At 35.8% G+C, this 16,029-nt stretch overlaps 1 protein-coding gene across 1 annotated transcript in view; it reads left to right on the forward strand.

Annotated features, from left to right (window-relative positions):
• LOC109068227 (synaptotagmin-9-like) overlaps positions 1 to 16,029 on the forward strand; it is a 28,301-nt gene continuing 12,272 nt past the window's right edge. Inside the window, exons 1-3 of the mRNA XM_042715284.1 lie at positions 1 to 539; positions 8,165 to 8,522; positions 8,738 to 9,283. Coding sequence (XP_042571218.1) covers positions 392 to 539; positions 8,165 to 8,522; positions 8,738 to 9,283 — 1,052 coding nt within the window. The 5' untranslated portion in view covers positions 1 to 391. The remainder of the gene's footprint in view (positions 540 to 8,164; positions 8,523 to 8,737; positions 9,284 to 16,029) is intronic.

Here is a 16,029-nt window from a genome sequence, read left to right on the forward strand (position 1 = left end):
GAAGAGCAAAGCTGGTGTGGGAGGAGCAGTTTTAGATTGGCAGAAGACAACGGATCCCAGAAGGCTTGTACTGAGGGAGATGCGAGCCAGCCAACAGCTTTTTATTCATGAAGATGCAATTCAGCACCGGCACTTGGTGTTTTCTTCGGGTGTAGCCCAGCTGAGTGAATTCAACCAGTGTCACGGAGCGCTGTGCGCTCAACTAGAGCCATTCACATGTGTGCAAACTTGTGTGCTTGATCGGAACACCACTGGACACTGTTCAATTCAACTTTCCTTAAGGGATTGTGCTGGGCGAGTATGAAGAGCGCTGTCAGAAGCTGGAAGGGGCGGTCAGCAGTGTCTCGATAGGCGTTATAGGAGTCTTCATTCAGGAGGATGCTGGTGGGAAATGCCTGCAGACAGAGAGGATGAGATTTGTGGAAAGGCGCTGGAGCTTCTGTCCGATCTGTGCTCGAGAGGAGAGGTGCACGACAAAAACTGTTTGGATTTCACCTACTATTTTCGCGATCTAGGGAGACCGAGATATTCGGACTCTGGTAAGGATATTGTTAAATTCCTGTTTAAAACATTGTGTTTTCAGTTTTATTAATGTTTTGTGTGTCGAAACAAATCTAATCACATTTAAACAGTCACGTTCAGCTGCTCTCAAACTACATAAGACCCTTAAACTTGTTCAATAGCACTTTCCGCTATTTTTACTCGCTAGAAAGTTATTAGAAGCGTTTTAAGCAAATTTCCTTATTTAAAATAGCCTATATACATTTTATTAATTCGATCGGCTAATTAGCAGCTAGTATTGATGGAGTTTGTTGTCATTAAAGTATAACCACACCCAATAAATTATCTAAAGCAAACAGTATTGAAGATTAACGCTGATATTAGAAAAAAAAAACTATTGTAGTCAACGTCTTATTTACACAATAAAGGTTAGGCCTACTATACTATATATTTTTTGTTTCTTCCTAGATTTTATCTTTTTTTTCATGAATTTCAATGTGTACATAACTGATAGGCCTAAGCAAAATAGGAAGAATTGTGACCCCCTCTCCATGATTAAATTGTAATTGTAAAATTATACAAATATATATATATATATATATTATATATATATATTAATACTATATATATATATACTAATATATATATATATATATATATTATGACCCCCTCTCCATGATTAAATTGTAATTGTAAAATTATACAATTTTATATATATATATATATATTAGTATTAGTATTAGTATTAGTGTAGTGTAGAGTATTAATGACCTATTTAGAGCTGTCCATTTGAAAATGCAGCCTACATTCATTCAGATTTAATGCTGCAGCATATCAGATGCAATGTAATTTTAGCACTAATATCCTTGCAGGAACATTAATAACCTTTTTTTTTTTTTTTTCCTGCATTCAGAAGTTAAATAAAGCATAAAATGATTATACAGGCATTCAGTGTTCCTGAAAGACTTCACAGGAATCCCCAAAACAACCTGTCACCGATGACAGAAATAGAGCATTGCTTGACTCAGTATGAAGTATATGGGCTTAACTAAACATTAGCTTCACTTAACCTTCATTCATAGATCCTAGACTCTTCTCAGATGCTGTCGTCTTCATCCTCAGAGACACAGAGCGGTCGACGGGAAGCCATTAGGATTCCACCCACCCTGCTACTCTGTACACTTTCTCCTTTGCGATTACCCTGCATTAACATCCCTTAGCACGAGGCCTTCAGACCTCATGGGAGAACGATTTATAGTAATTCGGCCCCTCAAGATGGACTGAACAAGAATTTAATGAAAGTGTACAGCTCAGTTCCGAGGAACCCAATAAATATACTCTTACAGTAGCTTGATTGGGGATTCACATGTCACTAGAAAGTGCCTGTATGGTAGGAAGGAAGCCTTTTGTAATGAAACCCAAGGGAACCCAGCACTTTGAGAGGTTAATAACACATCACTGTAACACGATGACTTATAGACAGTTCAGGAAACATGTGGACACATATTGACAAGTGTTTTTGAAACTGACAGCCCAAACACAGGAAAGACAGTGTCTCATTCTCACACAGGCGAGTTTATGACACGTCCATGAGCAATGCTGATAATATGTGCCAGTGAAGGGCTATTGACTGTGAAGGTTGTGTACTAGTGAGTCATATTTATTCATAGCAATAGTTTCTACTAACGTTGACATCTGGACTGTCATTAAAAGTCTTCAATTGGTCAACCTATAAATACTTTTCTTCCTTGCGGTGGAAAAAACTTTGTCTTGCCTTCAAATTCACAAACATTCTTCCAGCTTCGCTCTGATTGGCTAACAGCTGCTAGCATCTGCGGTCTGTCACCTGGAATTACAGAAGCAGAAATAAAAATAGACGTTGTGAGAGGTTGAGCTGGGTGAATATGGTCTTTCGAACTATCTACGTATGGTGCATGATTAAATAGTGTTTTTATGTTCATATGTGAACAAATACCCACGTGTCTGGATTTATGTTACACCTGCTGATGCTCAAGCAGACACCTGCTTAAAAAGATGCATAACAACATGATCTCTGGGAATGTACTTTAAAATGAACATGCAAATTGAGATAGGAGAGGCGATTTGCCGGGAAGGTACCTTAAATCCAATTGCTTTCCTTTTCTGGCAAGTGTCATGACCTTTCTCGTAGACATTCAGGTGTGTTAACCTCATGTTCCTCTGTTTATATATAAAAGTAAAAGCTCATCTTTGCTCAAAGGATAAAACAGACTGTGAGGAAGGAGAATGCAATATCTCTCTTTTTTTGGAGAGTGATGGTATACAAATTCACTTTAAGCCAGTGTCATTAATCTTGTGCTGGATAAGTTAATAATGTGATGTCAGAGCTTAGAAATGAGTTTAGTGTCTTGTGGGATTGTAGACGCATTCTTTAGTTTCCATATTTGTAACCAACACAGATGCAACATGAAGATGTTTCCATAGAGATGCACTGATCTTTCTGAATGATTGCTTTTAATGCCTGAAAACAAAGAAACACCCGCATAGAGTGAGCAAACTTAATTGTATTTGACTCCTTTTAAATCAAACTCCCTTTTAAGGCAAGTTGACTAAGCAGCCATTTTGGAAATGTAATTTACAGTTATACAAATGCAGCTCTTCGATATTTGAAAGGAGAAAGAGCTTAATCTGTAAAATGTTTGTTTCGTTTTAATAGATATTTAAAATCAGGAATGAAATCTGACAACTGTGCTGTCATAAATAGTTTTTTTTTTTTTTTTTTTTTTTTTTGCTCACATTACACAGAAAAACCTTTTATTTCTCAAGCTAGTCAGGCTAATGCATATTCAGTAGTAAACAAACAGGCGATGCCTCTATAAAAAAGGCAGTTGGAACTTGTAACTTTAAAGCAGGAGTTCCACTTGTTTAACAAACGTGATTGGCTCTTTTTACTGTAAGGTTGGGCTACAGCTTTCATCTTGAATTCTATATTTCCAATTTTATTTATGAGTGGATGTCATCTCTGTTTTAATTTTAAATATATTTTTTAGCAAAGAGGTCTTAAGAAAAGCTGTCACAGCGAAAACAGGTAATCAGTAATAATATCCCACATTTTTTTTATTCTATTTGAGATTTTAGTGATTGTCATGTTTTTGAGGTATTTTTGGCTTTTTTAGTTTTTTCCTTATTTAGTAGATTCAAGTAAATTTCATTTGCACTTTTGGCACCATGTAAGATGGCCTTTACTGTTACATCAGCTCAGCTAGTAAATCATACCCTTATATTATGACGATATGCACAAAATATGCATATGCATTTATATAAACAATATGCATGAAACGTTATCGGACTGATTATGTGTCCCAGTGAGGCTGCTAGGCAGACCATGTTCTCTGTTGCATCATGTTTTTTCATATTGTACAGTGGGTATAGAAAAGAATCATCCCCCTTTAAAATAATCAAATTTTGTTACTTTGCAGCCTAAAATAAAGATGGACACGGTTTTTGTTTTATCCAGCTGTATTTACTCAACTTATAACATCCAAGTGAAAGATATAACGCCAACATGTAAAAATAAAAAAAAATACATAAAATCACTGAGTTGGAAAAAAATTACAAACTCAGGTGTAGCTAAAATCATTCTCAATGGCACACATAGCCATTTGACTTTCAGCTGTGATCAGCTGTGGTCATTTTGATGAGTTTAACATGAAAAGAGCTTTCCTGGAGCAGTCCTTGGTTGTGCAAAAAATAATCAACTATGGGTGGCAAGGCACTGTCAAAAGATCTCCGGGATAAAGTTGTGGACAGGCACAAGTGAGAAGACGGTCAAAAACATTTTTCAAAGTCTTTATCAATGCCTAGAAGCACAATGAAGTCTATTATTAAGAAGTGGAAGGTTTTTGGTAAAACACAGATCCTCCCTGGAACAGGACATCACTCCAAACTGGATGAAAGAGCCAGGAGGAAACTGATCAGAGAGGTGACCTATGATGCTGTTATGGGGTTTTATGGATTTGTGTGGTAGTTTTGTGGTTGTGTGTGTGTAGTGTGTAACAATATCTCAAAATATTGTGGATTGTGTGTTGTGTTTGAGGGTTGAAAGCCACACCTCAAGAAAGGCCACATTCAGTCACGACTGAGCTTTGTCAAAACACACCGTGAAGATTCTGAAATTAAATTATTTGTCTTCTTCCCAAACGATATGTCTGGCAGAAATCCGATACAGCTCACCATCCCAATAACAGCATTCCTCCAGTAAAGCATGGAGGTGGTATTATCCTGTTATGGGGGTGTTTCTCTGCAGCAAGGCCTGGAGCCCTTGTCAGGATAGAAGAAAAAATGGATGGGGCAAAATACCGTCAAATTCCTAAAAGAAAATCTGCTGCCCTATGCCAGAAAGTTGTCAATGGAAAGAAGGGTTACCTTCCAACATGGCAATGATTCAAAGCACACAGCAAAACTGAGCACACAGTGGTTGAAGGAGGAGAAGGTGAATGCCCTTGCATGGCCTAGCCAGAGCCCAGACTTAAACCACACTGAAAATCTGTGGAATGTCTTGAAGACTGCAGTCCACAAATTCTCCCCATCAAATTTAACTGAAATTGAGAAGTTCTCCAAAGATAACTGGAAAAATATTGCAAAGTCTAGATGTGCAAAGTTAGTAGAGACTGAGACATATCACAACAAACTAAATGTTGTAATTAAGCAAAAGTTGTTTCAACAAAATATTGACAGAAGTGGGTGATCCTTCAGTGATTCTGTTTTTTATTTTGGTGTTATATCTTTCACTTGGATGTTATAAGTTGCAATGAGTAAATACAGCTGGATAAAACAAAAACTGTGTCCGTCTTCATTTTAGGCTGCAAAGCAACAAAATGTGATTTATTTTAAAGGGGGTGATTCTTTTCCATACCCACTGTATGTCCTTGTGTGTGTGTGTGTGTGTGTGTGTGTGTGTGTGTGTGTGTGTGTGCATATTTTACTGCATTATTGCATAATGTTATTTTATATTTTAGCCAACATACTCTCATGGCAATTTGTAACTCTTTACATTTTGCAAATTGGTGGGATTTTGTTTTTTTTTTTATTTGTATCTCATTCTTTTTTGTACGATCTGGGGTTTGGGTTAACCTTCACACTTACTTTTTTCCCATAAAAGTTTAAAAAATTGTCGTTTTCATATCAATTATCCTACATCTGCATTCAAATACAATATTGTCTCACAGTAAACCAGTTATGTTTTCTTATAAGGGTTGATTTCAGTTTGATATTTTTGTTGATTTCTGTGATGTATTTCATACAGACAGGAATATTGTTGTATTCAAAGCGTGCTGGATGTTATGCACATAGTTTAGTGCACTGTTTCACAAATGGAGCCCATGGTTAATTTACTGTCACTGAAATCCCATTTTTTTATTGAGTGCTTGCTGGATGTTATGCACATAGTTTAGTGCACTGTTCCTTGACAGCATTACAAATAGAAAATGTCTTAATCCATTCATTTATGATTTCCCAGTAGGGAAGCTTGCAGGAGGATCTGTTTTTATGAATGACTTTCAATGATTCTAGCTTTTATTAGTGATATTTAAGTTTAGGAAAATGCATGATGATGGGGCCTTGATTTGTTGTGTGATTCTTTTCTCTCATAATTTATTGGGAAGTATATTTCATCATTTTTTTAAATTGTTATTTTAAGAAAGTTTAAAGTATTGTCTTTGTATAATTCATAGTTATTATATAATAAAATAATTTTTCTTATTTTAATGTATTTTGAATTTTGGTGTTTTGATGTTTTATTTGAACTATTTTCATTATTTAATTATTTTGTTATTGTGTTTTTTTGTTTTTTTCTGAAGAACACAAAATGAGATGTTTAGCAGAATGTTTACACTGCTCTTATCCAGTGAATGGTGACCACAGGTTTTATGATGCTTTTATTTTTTGTCATTTTTTGAAGCTTGGCAGCCCCTGATTGCTTTATTATATGCAAAAGCTGCATTAATATCCTGACTAACATTTCCTTCTGTGCTCTAGACAGGAAGAAAGTCACACAGGTTCAGAATAACATAAATGTAAGTAAATAATGACAGAATTGCCTCAATTTTTGACTGAACTATCACTTTAAGGACACCCTAAATCCTTCTCAGGTGTTATAACCTGCAAAAGTAGTCTGAATGTATGCATTTTCTTTCCCCAGTATAGGGAGAAAAGATCGGAGTGGACAGAAAAGCATGCAGGAGGCAGGGTAATCTGAAAGGGATTCATTCAGTCCACACTAAAAGCATGTCTGCCTGGGTGGCCTAATTCAGAGAAACCATCTCAAGGGGCTGAGAGAGAGAGAGAGAGAGAGAGAGAGAGAGAGAAAGAGAGAGGCAAAGATACAGAGAGCCAGAGTGGATCTTAAATGTAGCATCTATTACTGTGCATTCACCAGCTAGAGTTAAGCTTCAACTCTAGACCAGATATTAAGAAATGTCCTTTACAAAATGTCTCAATATCTGGATTGCAGAAAGTGTTTAAAGTATTCAGAATTCATTTTTGAAGAAGAAAAAAAGGGTTTGTAACAAATGTCTTTAAAGCTTTTATTAAAGCTGGCTAGTTGAGTTAAGTCCACCTTTGATCCCAGGGGTTGCCATTTGTCGTGCCTGATCAAAAAAAAGCTGCATAAAACATATTGTTCAAGGATATAGGCTTAGTTTGCAGACTAATCCAGGCATTTAATTTCTCTTAATCATTCTTTTAATTAAATTTATGTTAATTAGTGTAAAATTATAGGCCCATTCACACCAAGAATGATAACTATATTAGCGTCCATAGCATGATGATATGTTTATTATAAGTGTGCGCCGCATTTAAGATGTCTGTCGCTTTAGAAGCTTGCAGGTGGAATCTGACTGGCTGTCAGTTTCATTTAGAAGACTTGACAACCGCATTCTACATCGAGGTTGTCTAATTTCAGAAAAGTAACCACTACAGTCTAAATTTAAAAAAATAATTACAGTAAATTACACCTCACAATTGAATAAGTCAGTTTTATAATGATGCTTTTTCTCAAATTTGACAACCGTGATGACTTCTGATTAGTTAGTTTTTTTATTGTTGTTTTTTTTAAATTTGGCAACCGTGATCGTTCTGAAAAATTGATGATGACTTCTGTGGCCAACAAAGGAGGAAAGAATCGTTCTGAAATTGATTCCAGCAGCATTGTTTCCCTTTGTTGTCTCTATTCTCATAGAATTAGGATGATTGAAATGTATAATTATTTTTACAGTTATCGTCCTTTGTGCAAATGAGCGTATAGTCTAGGAAACAGCACCTCAGAAAAGGTGCTGTAAGTGATTGTAGCCATTTTGCTCATTTCAAACCACAGACACTCTCTCTCTCTCCAAATACATGTCAGCAAACATAAATGTGCAAAATTATTCACAGCCAGAGAGCCTTTCTGATTGGCTAGTTTTCTGACGTCCTCTCTTGATTTCAGGAATATATGAATGCTTGATCTGTTTTGTTAAATTTGTTAACGTTTTGTTTTGTTTTTTTCAGCTGGAGCCAGGAGGGTTATTTTATGTCTGGTATTTCAAAAAAAAAGCTGCTTACAGCACTTTTAAAGCTAGTCTATAAATATCTTGAAAGTTTTGAACACCATCCAGTGACCGACTTTCTCTCTTGGTTATTGCTCCAGATGTGTCTGTGAGCCTGTTGTCCCTCTTGGTGACCACATGTGGCCTGGCGCTATTTGCCGTCTCCCTGTTCGTGTCATGGAAGTTGTTTTGGGTGCCCTGGCGAGATCGGATCTTGCCCGGCCTAATGAACAAGCAGGGCGAGCAGCAGCCAGTCCTGACTGAGGTGGAGGGCATGGAGCGGGAATACAGTGAAGACTTTGAGAAAGATCCCAATGCGCCGATGGTGCTCCCGGAGTCAGCCATGAAGATCAGCCATACGTCCCCAGACATCCAGCTGGAGGCCCAGACTAAGGCCAAGGAGCTCATTCACATAGCTCGTGTACAACGACAAGCCACCGAACCAACCTCATCTGTCAGGTGAGTCATGTTTTCCTGACTTCATCAGGCGTAATCACTCACCCACCATTGATATTCATTTAGCAATTCCCAGTTGGCATTTGTCAGACAGTGTGGGCCTCTGTGACCTTCAGCTTTAATTAAAGTTCTTCTCAGTCTCGTTATTCAGAAGATGTCTAGCATATGATGCCAGCAAATAGCCCAACAGACATCCGCCCCCTTTCTTCTCGCTGCAGGCACAACTCCATCCGGAGACAGATGAACGTCTCCAACCCCGATTTCAACTTGGCCCAGTTCCAGAGACAGGAGTCCATATCGGGTCCAGGTTTGGGCCGCATCAAGCCTGAGCTCTACAAACAGCGGTCGGTGGACACGGACGACGGCAGACGAGCGGACAGCTGTGGTCGCTTGCACTTCATCCTCAAATACGACTGTGACATGGAGCAGCTCATTGTGAAGATCCACAAAGCCCAAGATCTACCTGCCAAGGACTTTACGGGAACATCCGACCCGTACGTGAAGATCTACCTGTTGCCAGACCGCAAAACCAAGCATCAAACCAAGGTGCACCGCAAGACTCTGAACCCCATCTTTGACGAGGTTTTCCTGTTTCCTGTGGCATACGCTGAGCTTCCCACACGCAAGCTCCATTTTAGCGTCTATGACTTTGATCGCTTCTCGCGGCATGACGTCATTGGTCAAGTGGTGGTCGACAACTTCCTGGATCTACCTGACTTTCCACAGGAAACCAGGCTCTGCAGGGATATCCTTTATGTTAGTGCGGTAAGTCTTCCTTAGCGTGACTTTATATACTGAACTTGCATTTTTCATGTAACATCTTATGTGCTCAATCCTCTCAAATAATGTTGACAATGGAAGAATCTTCAAATAGTAAAATTCATGATTGGAAAGCAAGGCAGAATTGTCACCAAAAGGATTTCAGGTTTGATTTAGGTGTGGGTTGTATTAGCTGCTATATGAAGTGTTGCAACACTGTGGGGGCTTTGAGTGCATGACTCAAGATAGATTTATCCAGGTACAGGAGGCTGATTTTGGAAATCTATGCAGCTTCATTGTGGTGGATTTTAGTACTTTATGCAGGTTTTGTGTGTATTTGTACCCGGTGTGTTGGTGTGTGTAGTGTGTGTGTCAGTTTGTGTGTGGTTAAAGCAAATGTGTGTGTGTGTGTGTGTGTGTGTGTGTGTGTGTGTGTGTGTGTTTCCCTTAATGTCAGTAATTATAACAATTTTAAAATGGATGGAAATTGATTTTTTTGGAAAATGCTTATAATTAGTGAAATCAGGAGAAAAAAATCGTATCAAAGTTGGGGACAGTAAGATATTTTTTAAGGAAATTTATAATTTTTTTAATCAAGGATGCATTTTCAAATTGTTATAAAATTTAAAATAAATGCTTTTCTTTTTAACTGTCTGTTCATCATTGATTCCGTAAAAAATGGTTTCCACAAAAAAAAAAAAAAAATCAGCACAAATGTTTTCAACATGGATGATAATAAGAAATGTTTTATAAGCACCAAATCAGCATATTAGAATGATTTCTGAAGGATCATGTGACACTAAAGACTGGAATTATTGATTTGACGTCATATGAATATATAACTTATTGAAATAGAAAACGGTTGTTTAAATTGTAATTAATATTTCAGACTATTACTGTCTTTACTGTATAAAATGAAGTAAAAAGTAAATTATTAAATGGACAAAAAGTGTTATTTATTCTAAATTGAATATTGTATAGGTTATGTTGTGTTAAGTCAGTGTTTGATTTTATTTCCATACTACTGATAGAAACATCAGACAAAATCTTACCATTTATAAAGGTCTTTCAACATTTAAAATTATAGTTTTATGTAGTGTTTAATTGACAGGTCTAATAGTTTTATTACTTTTATATCATACTTTTTAAGCGTAATTTCTCAGAGATCAGATTGAACTTCACACAAATGTGTTGGAATGTGCTAAGATCCTTGACCTAACAGATTCTCCAGTTTGAACACTACTGTGTACTTTGGCAAGTGGTGTTAACAGTTCATTTTAACACTATAAATGATTATTAGACCCATGTGACCACTCTGAAGTAAAAGCAGTTAATGGTCATGCTGGAAGAACATGTGAAAATATTTGAGCATGGTGTTCTCTCTCCTCCGATCACTTTCATGCTTCAGAGGTAGCAACATAAAAATATACTTTGAGAAGCGTGAATATTTCATAATCACACATAGTCCACGTAGGGGTGACCTATATTTGAAATAGCTGGAGAGTTTGCTCTGACATGAATATTCGGCGGTTTTTGGTTTATTGTTTTTAACAGGAGAGTGCAGGATTAATGTCTGATGGGGGAAATTGATCCGCCTCATAAGGAGACCCAAGAAAGAAACACAAAAGTGTTTGTGTGCAGGCGGTCTTTTCATGACATACAGTACTTAAAGAAATTGTTCACACAAAAATTTAAAAATGTAATTTGCTCACTCTCATGAAACCTAACCTGTAATTTTAAAGTGTTGTTCAATTTATTTTGATTTGTCATGAAACCTAACCTGTAATTTTAAAGTGTTAACCAATTTATATGCAGTAACCTAAATATTCTCAGATGTTTGGGTGAAAGACGCTAAAATGCACTGGTATATATATATATATATATATATATATATATATATGCATATATATACATTTTGTGTAATATATATATATATATATATATATATATGTATATGTATATATATATATATATGTATATATGTATATATATATATATATATATATATAATATTATATTTAATTTAATTTAATTTAATTTATGCATTTAGCAGACGCTTTTATCCAAATATACATATATATATATATATATTTCTTGGAAAAGCTCAAACCAGCAAGTTTCATTGGATCTAGAGGTTAGCTTGAAGTAAACGTCACAGGCTGTTTCAGTGCATATAAGTGGGCCATACCTCTAGGGAACGCAAGCTTGGAGGAACACAATCCATGTGTGCAATCCATGCATTAATCATTTTTGGAGGCTTAATTGTATATCTAACATAACTAATGTGATACTGTACGACATTTTTTGAAAATGTACTAAACTTCAGGCCATCGAAGATGTAGATGAGTTTCTTTCTTCATAGATTTTGAGAAATTTAGCATTACATCACTTAATCACCAATGAATCATCTGCAGTGAATGGGTGCCATCAGAATGAGAGTCCAAACAGCTTAATTCCATCAATACGTTCTTTAACTGCAAATCTTTTTTAGCTGCAAAAATATGAGTCCTCTATCAATAAAATTGTGAGTTGTTTCATCTTAATCAGGAGAGAAATATGCACAGATCAAGCACCAATTACAAACCCAAACCGTTCTAAACACATATGTTGTTGGATTTTGATGTGAGAGGACAACAGGGATTAACTTTTTTACTGAAGATAACGTAATTATGGACATTTTTGGCCTGAAGCCACAGTTTAAAGATGGATTTGGTTTTTATACAAACACATTGCTTTTCACATCATAAGACATTTAATCTGTTTGAACTCTCATTCTGACGGCACCCATTCATTGCAGAGGATAGATTGGTGAGCAAGAGATGTAATGCTAAGAAAGAAAGAAAAGTACAAAAACACACTTCATATGTATTAAGAAAATAATTTGGATTAATGTTTTGATTTTATGTTGACTTTAAAAGTGCAAATCAGGTTTATGCTAATTATGATTAAACATGTTTACGCAGAAACTCATTGATCTTATTGAATAAAGCGCATGTATGATTAAGCACAAAAATAAATAAATAAATAAAATATAGAATTTGTACCATTTATCTGTATCTTTCTGCCATCTCAATTTGATTGTGTCAGGTTAATTTCTATATAACTGGCATCGATCAGCATCGGAACAGTGTAGCACAGATGTCAGAGTGCTCTCTGCCTTCATGCTAACTCTCTGTATTACTTTAGGGATTATGAGTAACTTGTTAAAAATGCATGAGAGTTCCAGCAGCACAGCTGCTCTTAGATTGAAATGAAATACAATCCACCATACACGATCATGACATGCGAATACAACTCTTTCCAAATAACACTTCTGGAAAAAAAGCAACTTTAACCTTTCTGTTTTTTTGAGCTCAAGTAATTTGCATTCCAATCTGAATGAATGATTATGTTTGCTCAGATCTATTCAAGGTGTAATTTGGCTCTGCCTATAAATAAAACACAAGCTAGTTAATGTATGAAAAGGCCAATCCATTCCACCCAGCTGGAGAGAGAAAGATTGAGGCATCACTAATCCGGAAGAGTAAAAGGTCGATCAGCAGGATTTAGTGCTATTGAATCTCCTGTCAGAATTCACCTCTAACCATGAGACATTTACCTTGTATTATGACTGGAATGACACTTTTTTGTAAACATGAAACTGGGGTATGTGGGCTTTAATCCAGTTGGGAATGACTGGGAGACTGGGAGTGATTGTTACATTTCACACTATGTACCTGCATGCCCTAGTGACACATGGTGAGGCTATGGTGCCATTGTTTTTGTGGCTCATCCAGGCTGTATTTATTTGGAAACACAGTAGAAAACAGTAATATTGTGTGATATTTAAAATGGGATTCAGAAATCTCTCTAATATACTGATTTGGTACTTAAGAATAATTTCTTGTTATCAGTGCAGCTTAATATTTTTGAGAAAACTGATTTATTTTATGATTCGTTAATGAATAGAATGTTCAAAAGGATAGCATTCTTTTGAAATATTTTTTTGAACATTATAAATGTCTGTACTGACACTTTTGATCAATTTAATGCATCCTTTCTGAATATTTTTTTTTTTAAAAATCCTAAAAAATAAAAATCCCGCTGACCCCAAGGAAACATGATGATGAAAAAGTAGCCTTTAAACTAAATTTAAATCCACTCTGACTGAGATGGAAGGACTTATAACAAAGCAAAGCTTCTATTGTCGTGTTTTTTAAAAAACATCATAGACATGAAAGACGGGTGTGTCAGCAGACATTCTGAAATAGTCTGCAGTTGAAGTCAGTAAAACCTGTTCCATTTGCAGTGCCATTTTAGGTAGATATTATAAAGCTTTACAGCAGTTGAAAGAGAAAGACGTAAGTCTGAGTAGGCTGTAGTAGCAGACATGGAAAAAGTTGCTGAAAAAGTTGCCTTTTTTTTTTTTTTTTCATTTTTAGTTTAGATATTTTGCTGAAGCCAATATATGTAACTCTATTAAAGGGATACTCCACCCCAAAATGAAAATTTTGTCATTAATCACTTACCCCCATGTCGTTCCAAACCCGTAAAAGATTAATTCGTCTTTGGAACACAATTTAAGATATTTTGGATGAAAACCAGGAGGCCTGTGACTGTCCCATAGACTGCCAAGTAAATAGCAGTGTCAAGGTCCATAAAAGGTATGAAAGTTGTGGTCAGAATACTCCATCTGCCATCAGACATACAATCTGGGTTATATGAAGCAACAGGAACACTTTTTGTAAGTTGGCAGTCTATGGGACAGTCACAGGCCTCCACGTTTTGAACCAAAATATCTTAAATTGTGTTCCGAGGATGAATTGAGCTTTTACGTGTTTGGAATGACATGAGGGTTAGTGATTAATGACAAAATTTTCATTTTGGGGTGGAGTATCCCTTTAAGGTATCTGTGAGGTAAAGTTTGAAACTGTGAGATGTAGAAGCACAATTACAAGTAAAGTCACAGTTTCAAGATATGAAGCCACAATCGTTAGATATACAGTAAAGTTGCAATTACAAGAAATAAAGCACAGGAACAATTTTGAGATATAAAAGTGTAATTAGGAGAAATAATGTTGAAATTTTTAAATGTAAAAGTTACAATTATGAGATATACAGTACAGTCACAATTACTGTATAAGATACAAAGCCGTCTTTTTGACATATAATAGGGCAAAGCCGTGTTAAAATGTAAATTATTTGCAATAAGACCAATAGTAATGCTGTGTGGACAACTCTTAAAATAACTCTCTGAGCTTGTAGTGTAATTTTGTGTATGAAATTACATGTTTTGTGCCAGTGCTACAAATTGATTACCTGTGGTCTGGTCACAAAACAGAAAATCAGCAATTAAGCAAATGTTAACATGCCTCTTTACATTGCCCTGACTTGCATCCGCGTTTTCATTATGCTCTCTCTTTCTGATGTGGCGACCAGCCCTTCTGCCTGCTAATAGGCCCTTGAACGAGTAGGGGTCGGCGGGTGGGATGACAGTAGATAGACTCTCTCTGAACCATATTCAACCTCTTCACAACTGCACTATAATTTCATTTACAGTGCGCAAGTGACCATAATTCTACCACTGACTTGATTTAAGTTCTTATCAGAGCAGAGGCGTCTGTTATCCTATAGTCTACAGATGGAAGGGTGTAATTCAATTACCTTGCCTGAGAGGAATTGGTTTCACGAGGTTCAACCCTTAATGTCTCTTGCACACAAAAAGAGGGTGTGTGAGCATTAATAGCTGTTTGTACGCTGTGCTCCACCCCTTCCCACCATATTCTGCCCATACTGTACTAATAGAGGTCAGATAAAGAAACCATACAAATTGCAACTGAAGGGAAATTTGGATTAACAGTCATATTTTGCTATTTTAGTTTGAGATATTTTTGTTTGGCTACAACAAATCAATTAATTTCATGAAATGGACTTCTACTCACCTTCATGTTCTTTTAGAGGCTTTCTGTTGTCCTCTTTATTTCGTGCAACACAAAAATATTTTTGTGTCTTGCGTCAAAAAAATATATCATCAATTAATCATTATAACGTGTTTTTCCATAATTTATAATCTAACCAATTTCAACTTCATTTTTATAGTGTATTTCCAGATAAAACACCTAAAAATCTTTTAAACAATTTACTTGAGAAGCAACACTTCAGAACATGTTAAGAGTTGTTTTCAGAGAATATGTTTTAAACGCATTTAAAATGTATTAATGTAGATTGTATAATAATTCATTTTAACTAATTGAGAAGCAACTCTGCATAGAATATTAAGACTTTTTAAAGAATGCATATTCAATACAACCATATTTTGTCTTACTTTTTATTTACATATAAATCTGTTACAAAAAATCTAAGAATCTGGTAAGACAAAACACACTTATATTCAAGATATATGCTCCTCAAGTAAAGGTATATTGTTTTAAGGATTTTAAGATTTTTTTTCTCATTCAAAATCTCATATACACAAATGTATGTTCACGTAAAAATGTGCCACAACAGATTTGACATCAGTGACGACGTAGGTTGTCTGTGAAGGTTTTTCTGTGAAGACTTTGATCATTTTTGTCACACAAAGTTATGACTTAGGGGTGTGCGATATATATTTTTTATGATAATATCGTAACTGTTGTTTTAATAATGTGTGATTTGACATTATCGAGTATATCACAAAAACCAAACAAAACACACCTACAGAGTGCATGCATGAACTATACGTGATGTAGTCTAATAGGCTACTCAGTCTGTTAAAATGCAGTTAGAATGC

This window comes from Cyprinus carpio, chromosome A25 (assembly GCF_018340385.1).
Source record: "Cyprinus carpio isolate SPL01 chromosome A25, ASM1834038v1, whole genome shotgun sequence".
Lineage (NCBI taxonomy): Eukaryota > Metazoa > Chordata > Actinopteri > Cypriniformes > Cyprinidae > Cyprinus > Cyprinus carpio.